We start from the raw sequence: 18,654 nt of genomic DNA, 5'->3' as shown, positions 1-18,654 counted from the left end.
ACACTCGTATTAGCGCATTTATTAGTAAATGTATGATAAGAATACAAAAATATTCTTGCATGAGACCCAATGTCTTAAATTAAATTTACATGACAGTTCTCTGCATTACGGATTGGGAAGCTCTTCTGGTTGTTGCAGCTCTAATACTCGATATCCAAAGAATAAAAATTCTCAAAACAGAATACACACTGTAGTAAGTTAAAACGACTGTCTTCATTTTCAGTTGGCTAGTAGCCTACTTTGCTGGAATTTGATCTCTTTCAGTTTTGAGAATTTCCTCACAAAAATGATTTATTAACAGAAGTAACCCCAGTCTTAAGAAATTTCAAAGTTTCAATGTTTTCAGCTTTCAAAGTTCCTGCTGGTAGCTGGGCACATTCACATATAGGCTGACATAGAAAAGGCGAGTAACGTTAACATTTGGGTTAAATCAGCTTTATTGATACATGATAGAAAGCAGCAGGTACACAGCTTTGATATCATTCTGTTACTCTTTCAAAAGCTGACAAAGATTACAAAAATACAATCACAGGGGTCACGTTTTCCACGATATCCACCTGTATTTTCATATGTTTTATTCTTAGAATAAAACTGAGACTGGTAAAAAATCACTCCATGAAATAAAAAGGAATAAAAATACTATCTTTTAAAAAAAAAGATTTTAAAACCTAAACATCTACTTAATATTCTGAAATATTCAAAGAAGATATTACTTATATACTAATGTATATAAAATGTAAAAGCGTATAACATCAGAGGTTCTAAAATAATGTAGAGTAAAACGTAATTTTAAGATGAAAAAAACAAAGATTACATTGTTTGATATATCCAATGTATTGTCTACATTCTAAACAAAATTTTGGAAAGACACAGAAACTGGACATAAAATCCTGAAAGGCAGTTTAATAAGTAATATAAAAAGGACTGAAATAGCTGCAAACCACAGATACTTCTGTATATCATAAAACAGCTCTCATATGGAAATAAGACATACAACAAAGTTTACCATACAACAGATTTAAAAGGCATGTAAACAATTCATTGTTGTTAAGCACAGCAAAGCATATCTATCTGAAATACTGCCAGATTACCAAAGTTAATATTGAAATCAAATATAAGAATATTCTAAAAGGCACAACGTGCATATATATATATATATATGTGTATATATACATACATATACATATACATATATGTATATATATATTGTTGAACTGTTCAAATCATTAATTAACATGAGTTTAAAACAAGCAAAAAAAGCGAATCAGATGTATCACTAATTTGCTGCACAGTATAAAACACAATTAGTAAAAAAAAGTTGAGCTAGCAAAGAAAAAGGACTAAACAATATTAAGGCTCACTACTTCCATCCACTTTTGTCCTGAAATATTTCTATATAGGAAGGACAGTTTAACTTGTAAACATGTTTTCATGAATCACATACAGTACACAATCACTATAACATTCCACTAACTAAAATAGGTGAAATAATATAGACTATATGAAACAAAAAGTAATTCTGTATATTTGAATATTTTTGAGTGTGATTAATATACTCGGTATTTGGGCTTTGAAGGTCGAGGTAGTGCCAACTTGTTTTTGGTGAAAGCCCACTATATTCTTTATCAGCTTTTCACCCCTATTGTGATTGTTTTTTGTTCATAATTTTTTTCAAGTAATAACATTTCTGCTACTGAATGTAGTCAAATGTACAATTAGCCTCGTGTATTCCCCCTTTTTATACTTTGTATACTTGTTTTGCAACAAATAAAAAAAGACATTTTCGGATTTTAAGTCACCTGATTGTCATTTAAAAAAACAAATCCATCCAATGAAATTGCAGAGTTTTAAAAAGTGTTTTTCTTTTTTTTCACTTCAAAAAAAAATAAAGATTAACAGTGTTAAGTCTAAAAAACAGTGTTTTGCATATACCTTTACCAAAGACATTCCTTGTTAAAATCTCACAGTAGATTTGGTGGGAAAAGTGCTGCCTGTAGATCATGATGGTTAGGTACTGAGGTATAGCCCTAAACATAGGGCTTACATTGGCTGACTTATTGTCAAGAATCACACACCTCCCGTCCATTCACATTCTAATCTGAAAATGAAAAATCTATCCAAAAATGTAAAATGTCATCTGTTTTGTGATGTCTATACAGTGCTAATGGGTTTGACTGGATGTGAGTCCAACCCTTCCCTCCCAGCCAACACAAGGAATCTGTACTCGCAGTCGGACGTTTTATAAGAATGAATACAAAAATATAAACCCCTATTTGAAAGAGTGCTCTATCGATATATGAATCAATGTGCTGTATTTGCATGATTCAATCGCTTATAAAAATGACAAAACATTTTCTACATGTGAGCATCTGCTTCAGCAGGAAACACCAGTGAAAAGCTCTGGGTGCAAGTAAAACCAACTTACATCATTACCTGGGAGAGGATGGCAGAATTCTAGACTTACTAGACATGATTCAGGAATCTAAATCATAGAAAGATTGTACTAGAAGTACTCCACACACGAAAAACATAAAATAATAAAATTTGGGAGGGAGCTGTCCTTCAGGTTGGGGCGTAGGCCGGACGCATGTGATTAAAACACAGTCTAAAAAGTCTCTGGCTGCTGACTGCACATCTAAACAAATCTTTTGAACCGAGAAGATGGCAGCTCTGCAACATCTGTTTCAGTTGGAGTAGAAGACTCCCTCCCTCCCTCAATACACTGTCCTGTATGGGATGGGGCCTTTGGGTGTTCAGTGCAGAACTCTCTTCATCCTGTGAATGATCCAGACTGAGGGGCACAGCCCATGGAACTATTCACAAGCGAAGTAGTCCTTAAGGGGGGCGAAAAGGTGTCTAATCACAGGTACGCTCCAGGACCGACCCAGGAGTTTCTGTCTGGCACCACGACCCATGTTGGACACGTCTGTGTAGTGCACTGGGAATCCAAAAATCCTGCAAGAAATAATTTCCAGAAGATGAAGGAAACCCTGCAATTATGGGTAAACTGAAAAACAGCTTAAGTAAGTGTTAAGTGAGTTACAAGCTGGGATACATCATAGACAACAAAATCAGGCTAATAGCACATATACCTCCTGAACAACCATTTATGCATTGGACTTACAAAAGCAGGCCATCCACCATCTATCAAAGGAAGGATAACCCTCTTCTGATAAGCAGTGCCTAGCAGCAGGCAAGATAACCGATTCATGCACTGGCATCAGCTCCATTATCAGCCCAAATAAATGATTTGAAAATAAAGCACGGAGGTGGGGGCTCACCTCTCCAGCTCCGTACACCACAAGATGTCCTCCTTCCCCCTCATCATGACAGGGAAGTGCTGGTCTTTGCCCTGCTTGATGGAGTTGGAACGTGTAGTGATGGTGCGCACCTTTCCAAACTGGAGGGAAAATAGGTGGTGTGAAGGAAGGGAGTTACCAATTCATTAGCTGGCAGCACAGCATGGGCACAAAACATGAATTATACATGTAACTACACATTCTCTCATGCACATGTACACACACATCCCTGGTAATTGGCAAAAATGTATTATCCCAAAAAATACAAACATATGAAAGAACATTTTTGCTCTGAAGGTTATTGAAAACATGTCTAGTTGTGAAATTGATCTTGTAATTTGCAGGAGCTGACCTTGATCCTCTGCTGCAGTGTGTATAACTAACACATTTGTGCTGGACAAATGTGTTCACCATTTTACTCTCACAGTGAATATAAAAGTCTAACCTTTGCCACACGTCCGTGCTCCAGGCAATCCTGCAACTCCAGTTTGTCCATTCCCGAGGCACACAGTGGCCTGTCACACAGATAATGAGAGTCGCTGAGGATAAAATATGCAGTTTCACTTTATGTTGTGAGGCCTTTTCTTCCATAGGTAAATGTGGCAGAATGTCTGAGGGTGAAAGTGAGGTGAGGAAATGGCAGACTAGCCGCCGTGCAGGGGTCTCCCACTCACCTGTTCATCCCAGGTAGATTCCCCCAGAAATAACGAGCCCTGTGTGCAGCTGAAACCTCGATTGCATCAATCATCACAGGGTTGCACTGAAATACAGCAGCAGGCACTGGTCAACACACAGGTCACCAACACAAACAGCTCTTCATGTGCCTTCATGTGCTCTAAATCCTCTGATGCAGAATCAGCCATTATCTGTCCAATTTACTCTGCAATTGTGATGCAGTTCTGCCAAATAATCACAAAAATGCACATAGGATTTCTAGCTTCTTTTCAACTGAAATACTGATACAAACGACAGTACAGCTGTCCTGTCCATTCACATTTGACAATGATTGAAACATACTGTACATCACCCATTGTAATTTATGAATATGGAAAGACATTAAATATAAAAATAATATAACCTCCTAGGGGGCAGGACTACTGGGTCCTACTACTCTGCTCACAGCACGGGTGTTCTATTACTGCACTCAGTAAGGTAACGCTCCTTTCAGTTTTACTTGCCTGTCAGACATACTTTATTTACAGCATACAGACTATGGAAAAATATTGAGTTTTGAAGTGAATGACATTTCCCAATTGTTTCTGACCTCCAAGAAGCGGGAGATGTCCCTCTTATCGTTGACGCCCATGGCAACCACATTCTCGAACATCCAGAAGAAGGGCCGGTCCTCTCCTTCCTTGGGCTTAGCTTCACTCAGGAGCCGGTAGAATTCAAAGAACAGCCTGCCGGTGCCCTCTGCAGATACATTTTCATTTACTTCAAGTACTGTACTTCACTTATATACTATAGGCTATTAACATTGAGTGTGTGTAGTCCCTTTGTCACATACCCACTGAATAATCTGTTCAAGCAGAGTGGAACCAAGGGTGTTTTATGGCAGACCGTTTTAAATAATGATTTTCAATAACACTCTTAATTATTTTATTATTAATCCAATCACCATAGGCAAAGTAGTGTTGATTGTAACAACCGATTGTAATCATCCGTAACAAAAATAAGATCCTGCCTTGTCTTCTCACATACAGTATATTCATGAAGGTCACCTGTCACCAGATGTAATTCACCAGTACAGGCAGAAAGCAGAGTGAAGGATATTTCTGATGATTCATGACCTCTGGAATAACTGACAGTCTAGGATCACTGTGGATTCAATTGCTAGGTATCAGGATAGTGGTGTAGCTCTTTCCACCAGGAAATTGTCCCTCTTCATTGCACTTGCTTTTACATATCATCATGATAATATTAATCATGATGATAAGTAAAAATGTATCCAGGGCATAACAACAATATAACAAATATAAATATAATATAAATCATTTTTATGAACATTCTCTTGAAGCAAATCAATATATGTTCCTGAGAAATAATACAGAAAATATATCAAAAAGTAAACTAGCTATTATGTCAATTATGTATGTCTATACTGTATATATACATTATATCACAGAGAGCATATAGTATTGCATATAGCATACACATCGCATTATATGTCTTTGACTATAGTGCAGAGAAGTTCTCCTGATATCCTCGCTACACTGAAGGCAAATTTGACTGGTTTAAGCTGGTTTAGATGAGAAAATAATTCATTCCGACACTGAGCGAAAAGAATGGATTTAAAATGTGCCGTAAATCAGGAAGAAATATAAAGAGGCCCTATACGTACCATACAGGCCCTTTCTGGCTGGGTTGACGATGGAGAGATCATTGCATGGACTTCCACCAATCACCAGGTCAAACGGCCCCCATTCTGCAATCTGTGCAATGCAACAGCGCCATGCTGTGTTACTTATAGGTCCTGCAGCACCAGACCCGGGTGGCTTTACCCTCCATGTTCATTATATACTGGCGCTGGTGGGCCAGTAGGGGGCCTTGCAATCAAGCAGACTATTGTGCCCCAGTGCAGTGATGGGCCATTGCGCTCCAGAAGGTACTGTCCTTTGAATTACACATAAATTTAAGGTCCTGAATCACAGTGATTATTAGATCCCATGGCTCTAATGGAGTAGTTCCTGCTCAAATTTCCCAGCTGGATCTGTACACATGGTCATCTAATCATTCTCCTACAGTTGGCTACATCGTCCCTTGCATTTCCTATAAATTAAGTAAAGGTAAATAACAATTATTACTACTAAAAACATATTAATAATAATAATAATAATAATAATAATAATAATAATAACATAATAATAATTTAGTTTGTGTGGTCTCCATAACCCAAAAATATGTTTTTTAACATTTTATACTCTCAAAGACATGTAGCTCAAATGTCTCTGTTCAATGAGTTATAAAAATGCTGATATTCTGATTTTCTGTGCTGATTTTCAATATTGTAAGCTGCTGTTGATTTGGGAGGGAATGTCTTCATTTTCTTATAGGAAAGAAAACAAAGGCACTTGTGTGAGATCAAGATAAAGGCTTTTAATTACAGGGGCTAATAACATTTTAAAAACATGCTAAAACTACATCCATGTAGCAAAACTCAATGTGACTGGTTTGCCACATTTACTGCCAAAACTCCAAAGACTTTTTTAATTTCAACTTTGTTCATTGTGAGTGCCATTGATGTGAAGTTTACCTTTCGGTTAAACAATAACCAAGGCTATCCTCTGCAGCCCCCCCCCCCCCCCCCCCCACCACCACTGAGGTGTGACGTTTACTGTATGCGGGATACTTAGCAGTGGGCATTAGCAGGCTACAGCCTCAGGGTAGACTTAGGTTACCAATCAGGGTGGGGCATCTGCACAAAGAGACCACGGAGTCTTGGCTCCTTTTGGTCTGATGGTTTGTGAAAGGGTGTGTGAGTGCGGGGATTTATCTTTAGAGATCTGGCCCTTTGTCTGACCAAATGTCACTGGCTCGCATAAAGGCTTTCGCAGCTGACGTGTTTGCTGTGGGTTTGGGGGGGCTCATGAAACAATCTCGGAGACGGGAGCCAGACACACAGGTGCAGTCGAGCCAGGCATGTCTGTACTGATGATGCTGTGTAAACAGGCACATAAATAATGCCCTCATGTGAGTGGGAGACTGCTATGAATGAAAGAAAAGTCCATGCACACAAAGGCAGCTACAAGACACTGAGTTTCAGAAAAGTTAATAAAGAACTCTTGACTGCCACCCATGAAAATTACCTACACAGTTGGTTTCTTTCATGTGGCAAGACTTCTCACAAAAGCCTAGACCTAATATTACTGGTGTTTCGCCTGCAGCTAAACTGTGGATTTGTAAACACTGGTGAGATAAAATATATTGTAAAATAATAATGAATAAAGAATAAGATTCAGAGTAGCAAGAACAGAGAGAAAACAAAAGAAATGGAGAACAATGGAGGCTGCACTAACAGAATGATTAGCTTCTCCTAAGCCCCTCCTCTTTCGGGCGCTCCACTCACATTCTTCCGGGTGATGTTCCGCACATCGTGCACATACTGGATTCTTCCTTCATGTCGGACGACTCCCACAGAAATTGAGTCTTCACACACCTCTGATGCGATATACTGGTCCACCTTGAAGCCGAGGTCTCTCAACACAAGATATCCTGACACACACAAACATACTATGTGACTAAAGCCGGAATGGTGATTTACTGGATGTGGCATTACAACAGGAAAAGATGTAAGAAATAGCAGAAGACTATTGTTTGTATGGCGACTGGGTGTGGCTTACGGTAGAGGCTTGATAAATAGTGCCCGAGGGAATTCCCGTACTCACCTGTGGCAATACCATCAAACAGAGAAAGGACACGGATTGGACGTCTCTGCTCTGCCGGGACGGCTGGATAGATCTTTGGACTTTCCTAAACGAGATTACATGCAAGATTAAGTTCTAGGAATCTAGGTTAATAAAACTAAAACACCCATCAGAGAGCAAACGCATGCACATAAAAATACCTTTAAATAATCCTAGAATTAATTTAGTGTGAAACGTTTTTCGATTTCAAGATGAGGTCAGCTCAGACTGATAGCGCTGTGTAGAGCAGACGGTCTTGAAGCAGCCTCTCAGACCACAGGGCGTGACGGCGGGTGAACTCACAAACTCCTGGCCGTTGTCGTTGATGAAGAACTCCTGGAGCTTGATGCTCCAGTCGTGACGGCGCTGCAGCGTGCCGTACAGCAGGGCCGGCTGGCACATGTAGCAGCGCCAGGGGTCCAGCACTCTGGCGCTGTCTGAGGCCCCAGGCCCCACCAGGATATCCAAGCAGTCCACACAGAAACACCTGCACGAGCAGTGAGGGAAGACACCACAGCTCAGAACAGAGGGACATGTCATGCTCTCATGCATACATATAATGTGCATGACAATGCTGTAAAGAGAAACATAGCATTGCCAACACAGGTGGGACACATGACTGAGGTAGAGGCGACTAGCAGCATAGGTAAGACTAAAGGAACTGGCAAAGTTGGTTAGGACATGTGAGACTGAGAGAATGCGGAAGACAGGTGAGAGTGGATATTAGTAGTGTAAGATTGAGAAGTTTGGTATGTTAACTGCTGTGAGTATACCCTGAAATTGCTTTGAACCTCAAAAAATTATTAAAAAATGAATTCAAATATTGTAAAATGGTACCTTTATCATAAAGTTGACATAAACAATCAAATTGAATCAAATTGCTATGCCATGCATTATGTATTTATAACATCTAATATAATATCTAATATATATCTTCTATCATTTGTCCTCAGAGCCCATCCAACGTGCTGCTTCATCCTGAAGGTGAGTGAGATTGTGTCCCTCACCTGCAGCAGTTGGCATTCCCACAGAGGAGCACCTCCCGACCTCCACAGCACACCGTGCAGTAGGACTGGTACCCATCATCGTCATACATGTAGGACATCTCTAAATACACATCCTGGTACATTAGACAGATAAGATATAGAGAAACATATATATTTTTATTATTACACAGGAAGATTATATATGTAATATATATTTGCCCTAGGCCTAGTACCTTCAAATATATAGGGTAGTACTTTGACAGAGAACAGAGGCTGCCTTTAGATTCCTACAGTCTAAAAAGTAGTTACATTTTATTGTTATAAGATACCTTATAGCATTAAACATATGTACTTATGTCTGTTTTAGGAATGTATGGTTATCAGATCACCTCAAGAGTGTTATCAATCAATAAATCTTCTTATTTTTTTTATTTGTATAGCGCTTTTAATAAAGTTTTGTCACAAATAACCTTTACAGAGAACTGAACCCTAGAATAAGCCTAGGGCAACAGTGGCAAGGAAAAACTCCCTGGCTGATAACTGGAACAGAACTTGACTCAAAGGGGGAACCCATCTGCCACTGTTACAGAATTCCACTGATATACTGTAAATTAAAATGTCCTCAGCTACACTCAAACAGAAACAGGCTTTTCTCATGTATGTTTGGACTTCTGTAACTGGGCTTGTCACATCACCATAAAAAAGTAACAATAGACGCAGCTGGAGACTGAATACAGGAGATCTAGAATGATATCATTTCAGAAATTATCCCTCAATCCCATAAAACTGAAATTTAAATATTTCTAGGGCTACTCAATCTACGGTTTGAGTTTTCATAGGTTGTCTTTACACAACACAGCAAGTCAGTCTCTCAGGCATCATCACCATCAACAGAATCACCATCATCACCATCATCATCACCATCATCACCATCACCATCATTACCATGACCATCATCAGTATCATCATAATCATCATCAGCAGCATCACCATCATCACCATCAACATCATCACCATCATCATCATCACCATCATCATCATCACCATCATTACCATCATCATCATTACCATGACCATCACCATCATCACCATCATCATCACCATCATTACCATGACCATCATCACCATCATCATCATCATCATCACCATCATCATCATCACCATCATTACCATCATCATCATTATCATTGCCATGACCATCATCACCATCATCATCATCATTATCATTACCATGACCATCATCATCATCACCATCATCATCATTATCATCACCACATCATCACCATCATCATCATCATCATTACCATTACCATCACCATCATCATCACCATCATCATCATCATCATCATCATCATCATCATGATCAGTCGCAGCACATCATCACCATCATCACATCATTATCATCATCATCACATCATCATCAAGATCATTATCATCACATCATCATCATGATCAGTCGCAGCACATCCTGTGTAATCCCATCAAAGCAGAGTGGGTAAAGGGCATGTCCATGGATAACTGCAGAAATAACCTGCACATCTGACATTGCTGGAAAGTGCTTTCGTGTGTGTGGCTAAATTGAGATGCGTCATTCTTTTAAGCACAGGGACTCTCGTGTGCAGGCTTGTTGGGATGCAATTAAAATATACACAGACTCTTCAGCAAGCCTTAACTGATTTCTGTGGGCATTTCTCTACAGGGCTGGAATTACACATGGCATGCTGGAGGAATGCTTTCTGCAAGCTCACCGCAAATGGATTCATCCTGATATGACATGCTGGCATGTCTGACTGCAACACTGCCTGCTATTTATACTCAGCACTAGTTAAATGCCAACAAAATAAAAAATTGGACTATAACAGAGAGTTAGTGGTATAGAATGTGATAATGAATCTCCTGAGACCCTGTGTCTCAGGAGCTTAAACAATGTCTGCATAGGTGACCTAGTCTAATGTATAGCCAGCCTGTAGCTCATGAGAAAATCATTATTCATCTCATCAGTCACTCAAAAGGAACCCAAATCACATCATACGCACAGACCTTAGAACTAGTGAAGTTGCAATAACTTATTTTAAAATCCTCCACCAACAGTACCTTGCATGCTTGGCAAAGTCCTCCTTCAAAAAGTGGGTGAAAGGTTGCCACTCTTGTTTTCCCACAAGAGAGGCAAAATTCTGTTAAAAATAAACAAAATTAAAATGATTTATATAACGTGGAACAGAACAGTACATGAGCTCCATCACAGCTGCTTGGCACACATACATTTTAAGTAATAAAATACACAACAATGATTTAATTTCACATCTCATTGAGGAAAACAAATTATTTGCAATTTAAAAATCACCTTCTATGCTTCTGTTATTCTTCAAGATTTCATGGACCATTTGCTCTGTAATGTAAAAAAAAAAAAAGGAATCAATAACAATCCTTTAAAAATGCCTTTAAAATTCTTGGTACTGGGTACATTAAGTCCTGTGGCCTTGTAGGTTTTGGTCCTTGTATGACTGACCTCTGCTGTAGACATCTTCAGTGCCCTGCTTGGCCTTGCACAAGTTAAGCTTTGGTCTCTTGGCTGTGGGGAAGTACTCCGGCAGACTAACGTCCAGGACCTGGTGATTGAGTGATCCATTTTCTGAAGAAAATTTTAAAAAACCAAAGTCCATGTAAGTAATCATTTCTACGATAGAATGTTATCTTCTAATACAATTGTACTCACATAATAATCATGCCCTTCCTGACACAACCATTCTCTTAGCAAATCCAGTGGTGAACCGCACAACTACAGTCACTGATCCTTTCTTCTTTTAACTACCTGAAACATTCATATCTCATTACCGAGTAGGCCCATGAGTCATTGTGAAACTAGCTGTTTGGGGGTTTTTGGCTACCATTGACACAATCAAGCGGTAGGACAACATAAATCAAGGAAAACCGCAGATACCCCAAAGGGCACATTTCACATAATCACGTTTCGGCAAAAGGTACATTACAGAATATATTTTTCAAATATGATAATTCTGATAATTCTATTTACGATTAGAGCATTTTGCAGCATTTTCCAAAATCCACAAATTTATTTCAATACATTTCCTTCCTCATGCCTGAATTCAGATAAAGGAGATAAAGATTAGAAAGCACTGACATTTGAACTGACTGACATTAGTAGATTTTAACACAATGTGATATACAAAGCTGATATTTTGAAGTGAACTGAAGCCAATATCACAAAATATTGCTGCACATACCATTTCCAAAAACTATGTAGCTTAGCTATTCCTGTCTGATAAGAATAAATAACATATTAAAGCTAACTTTAGAATTACTTCGCAAAATATTATTTTAATGACATAATCATTAATCAAGCAATACACACAGAAATAAATACATGTTTGTTCCATGCCATGCTCTCCTTGCACACATATAATGTTCATGATAATGCTTTAAAGAGGAACATAGCATTGCCAACACTGTATCTAGTGAAAGGCAAATCCCAATATATATTTAAAATATAAATACAGCCTTAGGTAGGTCCTCACGCTGTGCACTGGGATCTGGAACAAGGCCACAGACTTCATATTACGACAAGCAAAAGCACATCTATTAACAAACCTTACAATGTACTGAGACACAATAGAGAGAGAAAGAGATATGCCTGTGAGTTATTTTTTAAGGCTCCAGGGTAGGTTGTCAGTGAAATATCAGCAGACATTATGTAACCATTTACAATAAATAAGCACATGCAAATTCCCAGTATAAGCAGGGACCTGTGCCACTCATGTTTAGATAGGAATTAATGATCATTTTTTGAAGTTGGCTCAACGTGTTAACTTCAGGTTAAATTCTCGCTGTGATCATGGTGACAGTGAGAGGGAGGGGACCACTATACCAGAGTTCTCTGTGGGTTTGAGTCCCTCAGACCCTTTTGGCAGGAAGCCCCCATTGGCCCAGTCCAACATGGGCTTCACCTGGTCCTCTGGGTTGTCCGACTCTGATGGCTGGAATGTCTTCTGTGCACGCATGCTGGCCATCTTCCAAACACAAACAGACAGACAGGCAGACAGACAGGCAGACAGACGTGAATGCGCAGGCTAAGGTTGTCCAACAGGCAGTACTGGTACTTTTTAATCCCTGAAGCAAAGCAATAGAAAACGGGTTTACAATTGACACAGAGACAAATCTTCAGCCTCAACCAGCTGTGTTAAACTAGACAGACTAACAAACGGACAAACAGAATCAAGCATAATGTTCAATGGCACACAGACCACAAAACATCTCTAGATATAATTTGAGATAGACATATGATAAAGATTCTGGATAGGTCTTTCAATTTTAGTGTGAGACAAATATAAACCAGTTGCCAGCCATCAGACTAGTTTTGACTTGTTTTTTTCTTATTATTTTGCAGCTATTACAAACACTTATTACAGCAGAAACAATACAAGATTGTTGGAGAAGACAAGTTTGCAACTCCACCAACAACTATCCTGTTTAAAATAACTTGAATGGTCACTTTGTTTTCAACCTTAGTTGTTCCATTTAAAACACATCTACTCTTAAAACATTACAGCACATACCCTACACAGGAACATGGAAACTACATATGCAACATGCAACAAGTATGACCCACAACAAGCATACTGTTCCTCTCATACTTTCCTCTGAAATGTCCCAAACTGGTTCTGTCTACACATTCGACCATAAGCAAGGCATAACCAATTTAGCCACAATGTTTTGTAATGTATCAGTGGGATGCTTGCTAATGCACCCTACATCTGCTGTGTGCACCCTAACCGATATAATGTCTCTTGCAAGAGACATCACTCTCAGTTTCTCCAGCCTCCCCTGTGCCTCTCAGTTATAATTCCTCTCACCTCCAGAGCTTGGAAGATGGCTCTCCGATAGGATGCCAGTTTGGTGTAGGAGGCCTGGTTGAAGAACTTTGGGAAGGCAGTGATGGAATCAAGCTTGTCTGCAGAAACCTACAAGCAAGGGAGTGTGTGTGTGTGTGTGTGTGTGTGTGTGTGTGTGTGAGAGAGAGAGAGAGAGAGAGAGAGAGAGAGACAGACATATGAGATATGAGTAAACAAAGAAAGTGTACATGTACATGGAATTCCCAATCTCTCTTTCTCAGTATAGCTACCTACTCATCCCAGCAGCATAATTATGTGGCTGATGGCTGATAAATTCCCTCTCCACCTCAGCTTATCTGTGGTGAGGTTTCTAGGAGAAAATGCTATTTATACAGTGGTGGCTGCTGAGGTAAGTTTTCCCTTCCCTTTCACTGTAAAGCACCTTGAGATTAAATGCACAATATAGCTTCAATAATAATAATAATAATAATAATAATAATAATAATAATGATATTACACACAGTCCCTTACCCTGGAATAACATAAGAGGACTGGCAAAGTTTACCCTCATTACCTCTGAGAACTTGCCATCTCCAAACCACTGCAGCCACCTCATGCCATGGGAGGCCTGCCTCTTGCCCGTGGCTCGCCAGGTCACCACAATGCCCGGCCACCAGGAGAAGCCTTTGATCTTGCCCCACACCAGCTCCCCGATGCCAAAGCCTTTGTTGTCCTAGAGGGGAGGGCGGAGACAGCAGAGAGAAAGAGCTGTTGAGCAGACAGCTCACACATTAAGCTCTCCATATGTAAAGAAACGCACCAGGTGCCAATGAGCAAACAAGGCCAACGTGATTGTACAGCTGTTCTGCACCTGCTTCATCTGTTCACAAGGGCTCAAACGTGCTCTACAGGTACGCTTTGTTGACAGCAACATTTTGTTATTTCTAACTCATTGAAAATCGAAATCATCCAGCTGCAAATCTGTGTCAATATAAATCCCCTCACATAATGCTAAACAGGTGTATGCATAAATCCGCTTCTCATGGGAAAGAAAATCTGATTTTTGTATATTTCTACAAGAGCTGAGGTTAGTCCTTCTGGGAACATCAGGAAGGGAGTCAGCCAAAGGTCAGATATATTTTTGTACCTAACAAATGGCTTTTTACAGGGAACAGGGGCTCTGCCAACAGAATAAGCAGGTGAAAGACATCAGTCTGGTCTGGGGTGTGGGAGGCGGGCAGGCCCCTCTGTTACCTTGTACTCAGGCTGACTGGCGGTTTCGGCAGAAGCCAGAGAGGAAGACGTGGCGCTGCTCTGCGCTGAGTCTTTTGAGTCCTGCTCCAGCAGCTCCAGGGAAGGGCCTTCCACCACTCCGCCGGCCATGAGACAGGGACCGATGAAGGCCTGGCACTGCACGTGACACAATATAAGAACCATGGCTGCATCTCCACCCACCATATTCCCCCAGTCTGCTTTAAGCTGACTAGATTTCATAGTTACCACTGACTGAGGCTCTACCTTACTTACTACATGTTTTGAAACATGAAACTAATGCAAAGATCTTGCAGTTTAAAGGCTATTTAAGCTACCCTTCAGGTACAAATGGACATCACAATACAAAAACATCTATTTGGGTGAAGACTGAATTTTGTATGTTCACATATACAGTAAACTCTGTCTCACAATTTCTCACCACATACACTGAATGTTAGCCCTTATCTGTGCCTTGTACATTTTCTATGACATATTTGTCAGACCTTCCTATAATCTAACATATATTTTGTATGTGTGTTTGCTGCCATATGTGTTAATTATATGATTTGTATCGAACACATAAGAATTTTGCTAGATTTTTGTCAGCCATTTTTGTTGCCATCTGGGCAGCCCCTGTGATACAGTTGCCACAACAAAGACCTGTGTTCTCAGAGCACTTTTTGGGTGACACACAATAGATTTGCATTGCTAAGAAACTGTGCCCTGCGTTGCTGAGAGTACATGAAACGTACTGCTCCTGTGCCCTGCGTTGCTGAGAGTTCATGAAATGGACTGCTATGCCCTGCATTGCTGAGAGTACATGAAACTGACTGCTCCTGTGCCTTGCATTGCTGAGAGTACATGAAACTGACTGCTCTTGTGTCCTGCGTTGGTGCGTCACATGAAACGGACTGCTATGCCCTGCGTTGGTGCGTCACATGAAACGGACTGCTATGCCCTGCGTTGGTGCGTCACATGAAACGGACTGCTATGCCCTGCGTTGGTGCGTCACATGTCTCACCAGAGGACTGCCTCGCTCCTGCTTGCCCTGCCGGCCTCGGTCACGGCAGCGGGGCTTACTGTGTGGCGTCAAGCCAGCCTGGAAAATGGTCCTGGGAGGTGGCCGCTGTCTGAGGCCTGTTTCACAGACTGCTCCGGCCCGAGATTTGTCCTCCTGTCAACCACATCAATGACACATCAAATGTTAGCTACCACCATGTATTTTCTGGTGGGAAAAAAACAATGTAGGACAGAGGACAATCTTTCTGACAGTTAAAACCAGTTCATCCTGCTGTTTCACAGGCAGACAGCCCGAGACGAGTATTCCAGTTTCGAGACCTAGAACCATTTGATAAGTGGGAAGAAATGCTAAAAGGGAAGGCGTGTTTATTTGGATCCATAAACAATCCTACACTTATTCTCTCCTTTGTTATTATCTCCCAGGTTGTTTTGAAACGGTATAGCCTGCAGCAATCGGATGTTCTCACACTAGCAGGGGGAAGTCATCTCATCTTCATGAGATAATATCATTGCTCAAAACCTGTTAGAAAAGAAATCTGTTCAACCCAGTGTTCATCTCCAAACACTCTTTGTTCCCTATCTGTTCATATTCCTCCATCTATGCCCCACACACATTTTCCCTTTAACTGCTTTGTCCCCTTTTTGTCATGAAAACCTCCATCCTGCACGCTCACTTTTACAGTCCATATTATCTCAACCGTCTCTACGAACATGGAACAATGCCAGCTTTCTATGTAAATCTGCACCAAGAATACATTTGTCAACAATGCATGCACATAGCTGCTTTCACATGCGAAACACATAATATTGTTCTTTTTATTGTTGATATGGTTATAACTGTATAATGATTGCTCACATTTACTTTCCCTGCCAAACTAGTAGTTTCTCTTGTTCAAAATCCCGTTTCACATATACAGCCTTACCCCACAATGCTATACAATACTGGATGTACTGATCACATCAATTTGCCCAGGCTGAAAATACTGGCTTTTAATGCCTTCTTCACTCAACTTATAATTGGCAGGTAGAGTCTAAATCCTACATTACACCTGCAAATTGGTCTGTTCTAGATTCCATGGTAGTCTAACTTGCCCTGCAGCATTGAATTTCCTCATTTCTGTTCAATGAATCTGTTCAGTGAATTCCTGCCTTCCCAAGTCCACAGGTATGTGGTGAGGAGTAAGACTCATGCTTCTGGTAATGGTAAGCAGTCAGACCCAAATTTGCGAATACATGTACATCTCTATTTAACATACCTCACTGTAGGAGTCCCAGAGGCACTCATCCTCAGTCTCAGAGCGCTTGCGGGTCCTCTTCCTGCCACCTGAGAGCTGGTTCATATCTGTATCTGTCAAAAGAGGGACAGCCAAAGAGAGAATTCATAAGATTTTCTTTTGTGTAAATAAATGGCCAAACCTAGCTTAAGCCAGTTCATTAAGAAGTCATTGTATGTTGTAATGAAAGGGCACATCTAGATTGTTAAAGGGCAATTACAATTGTAGAAGAGATTTAGTTGCCATTGATGGACTTTCTAGAAAGGCGACATATAGGTGATATTTTAAAAGGTATTATACAGTACAAAAGTATTATGTGTTGTGGGGGACATATCAGACTTAATTGTGATTATTGTTGAGGATATCTGGGGCCTAGGTAGAGAGTGAAATTGTCAATGACTATGAAATTGTCATGCTCAAAATCCCAAATGGACTGCTTATTCTGTCATTTAACTTGCATCTACTTAGGTTGTATATTTAATTTGAACTTGATAAAGAAACTGCATCTCTACTAATTGTATTTGTTGCATCTTATTTTATTTAAAAATCTAGATAAAAAATAAAGGCTTACACTTCCTTTCCTTTTACAGTCCCCTAAGTACTAGGTATTTACCATGCAAATACAGTATGTCATAAGAATAGCACATAATTGGGTAATTACCACCGGTAAAAAAATAGGTAATTATGAAAACTGACATACTTAGAAACACCTCCTTTATAACCTATACATTGAAGTGCCTATCTATTCATCAAAGGTTTGGCTTGATTATGACTTTAGTGTAATTGTATTCATAGGAAATTAGACAATTCTGACTTATTGTTTTCAAAACATTACTATCAAAATTCCTTGGAAGTACACACAATGAAAGGTAATCATTATTGGTAATTATGCGATTATGTGCGATTTGTACCACCTATTTTCCTGGTAAATTCCTCATGGTTAGAGGAGTGATTTATGAGTCAGCTTGGGGCATGTCTGGGTAAGGGTGAGCAGGCTGCAGGGGGAGGTGGCTCACACCTGGGGGGGAGGCAGCGCCTCCATTCTGCCTGGGGCTGAATGGTGAAGGGGGGTCAGCAGCAGTCAGCGGGCTGTTCTCATTATTCATCCCCAAGCCACTGTCATTCTCTGACAGACTCTCCACAGCAGACATGTCTCCATTCACGGCAGCCTAAGAGTGGATAAGGATGGAGAAAGAAGAGAGAGAGAAGAGTGAGAGGGAGTGAGAAAGAGAGAGAGTCATTATAAATGTGTGTTCTCTAAAAGTTAGAAAATGCGATCCAGAAACATTTCACAGCAAAAACTGCAGGTGTAAAACGATTCATATTATGATATCAGATGGTATCTTCCCTGTGCCTTCACTGAGACATATCCTTGCCGTTATGATCATGCATCAGACACCCTGGAGAATGATAGCAAGTATCATGTGGAGCGCCACCTGCAGGGAAGGAAAATCAATGCTCCCTTCCCATCTACACCTGAGCCCAACACCTGCATTATCGACAGCAATTGAATCTACCTCCCCCCGTTTTCAGTTTAGAAAACAAAACTTGTTACACAGCCAACCTCA

The 18,654-nt window shown here is 40.1% G+C and overlaps 1 protein-coding gene across 2 annotated transcripts in view; it reads right to left on the bottom strand.

Moving 5' to 3' along the window:
• Window positions 1-419: 419 nt before the first annotated feature.
• Window positions 420-18,654, bottom strand: part of dnmt3bb.1 (DNA (cytosine-5-)-methyltransferase 3 beta, duplicate b.1) — a 33,434-nt gene continuing 15,199 nt past the window's right edge. The window contains exons 3-22 of one of the 2 annotated variants that reach the window (XM_061257762.1): window positions 18,105-18,255; window positions 17,069-17,160; window positions 15,814-15,966; window positions 14,793-14,948; window positions 14,113-14,271; window positions 13,560-13,667; window positions 12,575-12,716; window positions 11,198-11,320; window positions 11,033-11,077; window positions 10,783-10,862; window positions 8,710-8,822; window positions 8,006-8,189; window positions 7,685-7,769; window positions 7,366-7,511; window positions 5,641-5,731; window positions 4,564-4,712; window positions 3,974-4,059; window positions 3,745-3,838; window positions 3,282-3,400; window positions 420-2,955 (exon numbers count right to left, since the gene is read on the bottom strand). In XM_061257762.1, coding sequence (XP_061113746.1) covers window positions 2,814-2,955; window positions 3,282-3,400; window positions 3,745-3,838; window positions 3,974-4,059; window positions 4,564-4,712; window positions 5,641-5,731; window positions 7,366-7,511; window positions 7,685-7,769; window positions 8,006-8,189; window positions 8,710-8,822; window positions 10,783-10,862; window positions 11,033-11,077; window positions 11,198-11,320; window positions 12,575-12,716; window positions 13,560-13,667; window positions 14,113-14,271; window positions 14,793-14,948; window positions 15,814-15,966; window positions 17,069-17,160; window positions 18,105-18,255 — 2,418 coding nt within the window. In that variant the 3' untranslated portion in view covers window positions 420-2,813. The remainder of the gene's footprint in view (window positions 2,956-3,281; window positions 3,401-3,744; window positions 3,839-3,973; window positions 4,060-4,563; window positions 4,713-5,640; window positions 5,732-7,365; window positions 7,512-7,684; window positions 7,770-8,005; window positions 8,190-8,709; window positions 8,823-10,782; window positions 10,863-11,032; window positions 11,078-11,197; window positions 11,321-12,574; window positions 12,717-13,559; window positions 13,668-14,112; window positions 14,272-14,792; window positions 14,949-15,813; window positions 15,967-17,068; window positions 17,161-18,104; window positions 18,256-18,654) is intronic. The other variant, XM_061257764.1, reaches the window with a different exon arrangement.

The sequence above is a fragment of the Conger conger genome, chromosome 10, assembly GCF_963514075.1.
Source record: "Conger conger chromosome 10, fConCon1.1, whole genome shotgun sequence".
NCBI lineage: Eukaryota > Metazoa > Chordata > Actinopteri > Anguilliformes > Congridae > Conger > Conger conger.
This window is presented reverse-complemented; position numbering and strand designations above follow the sequence as displayed.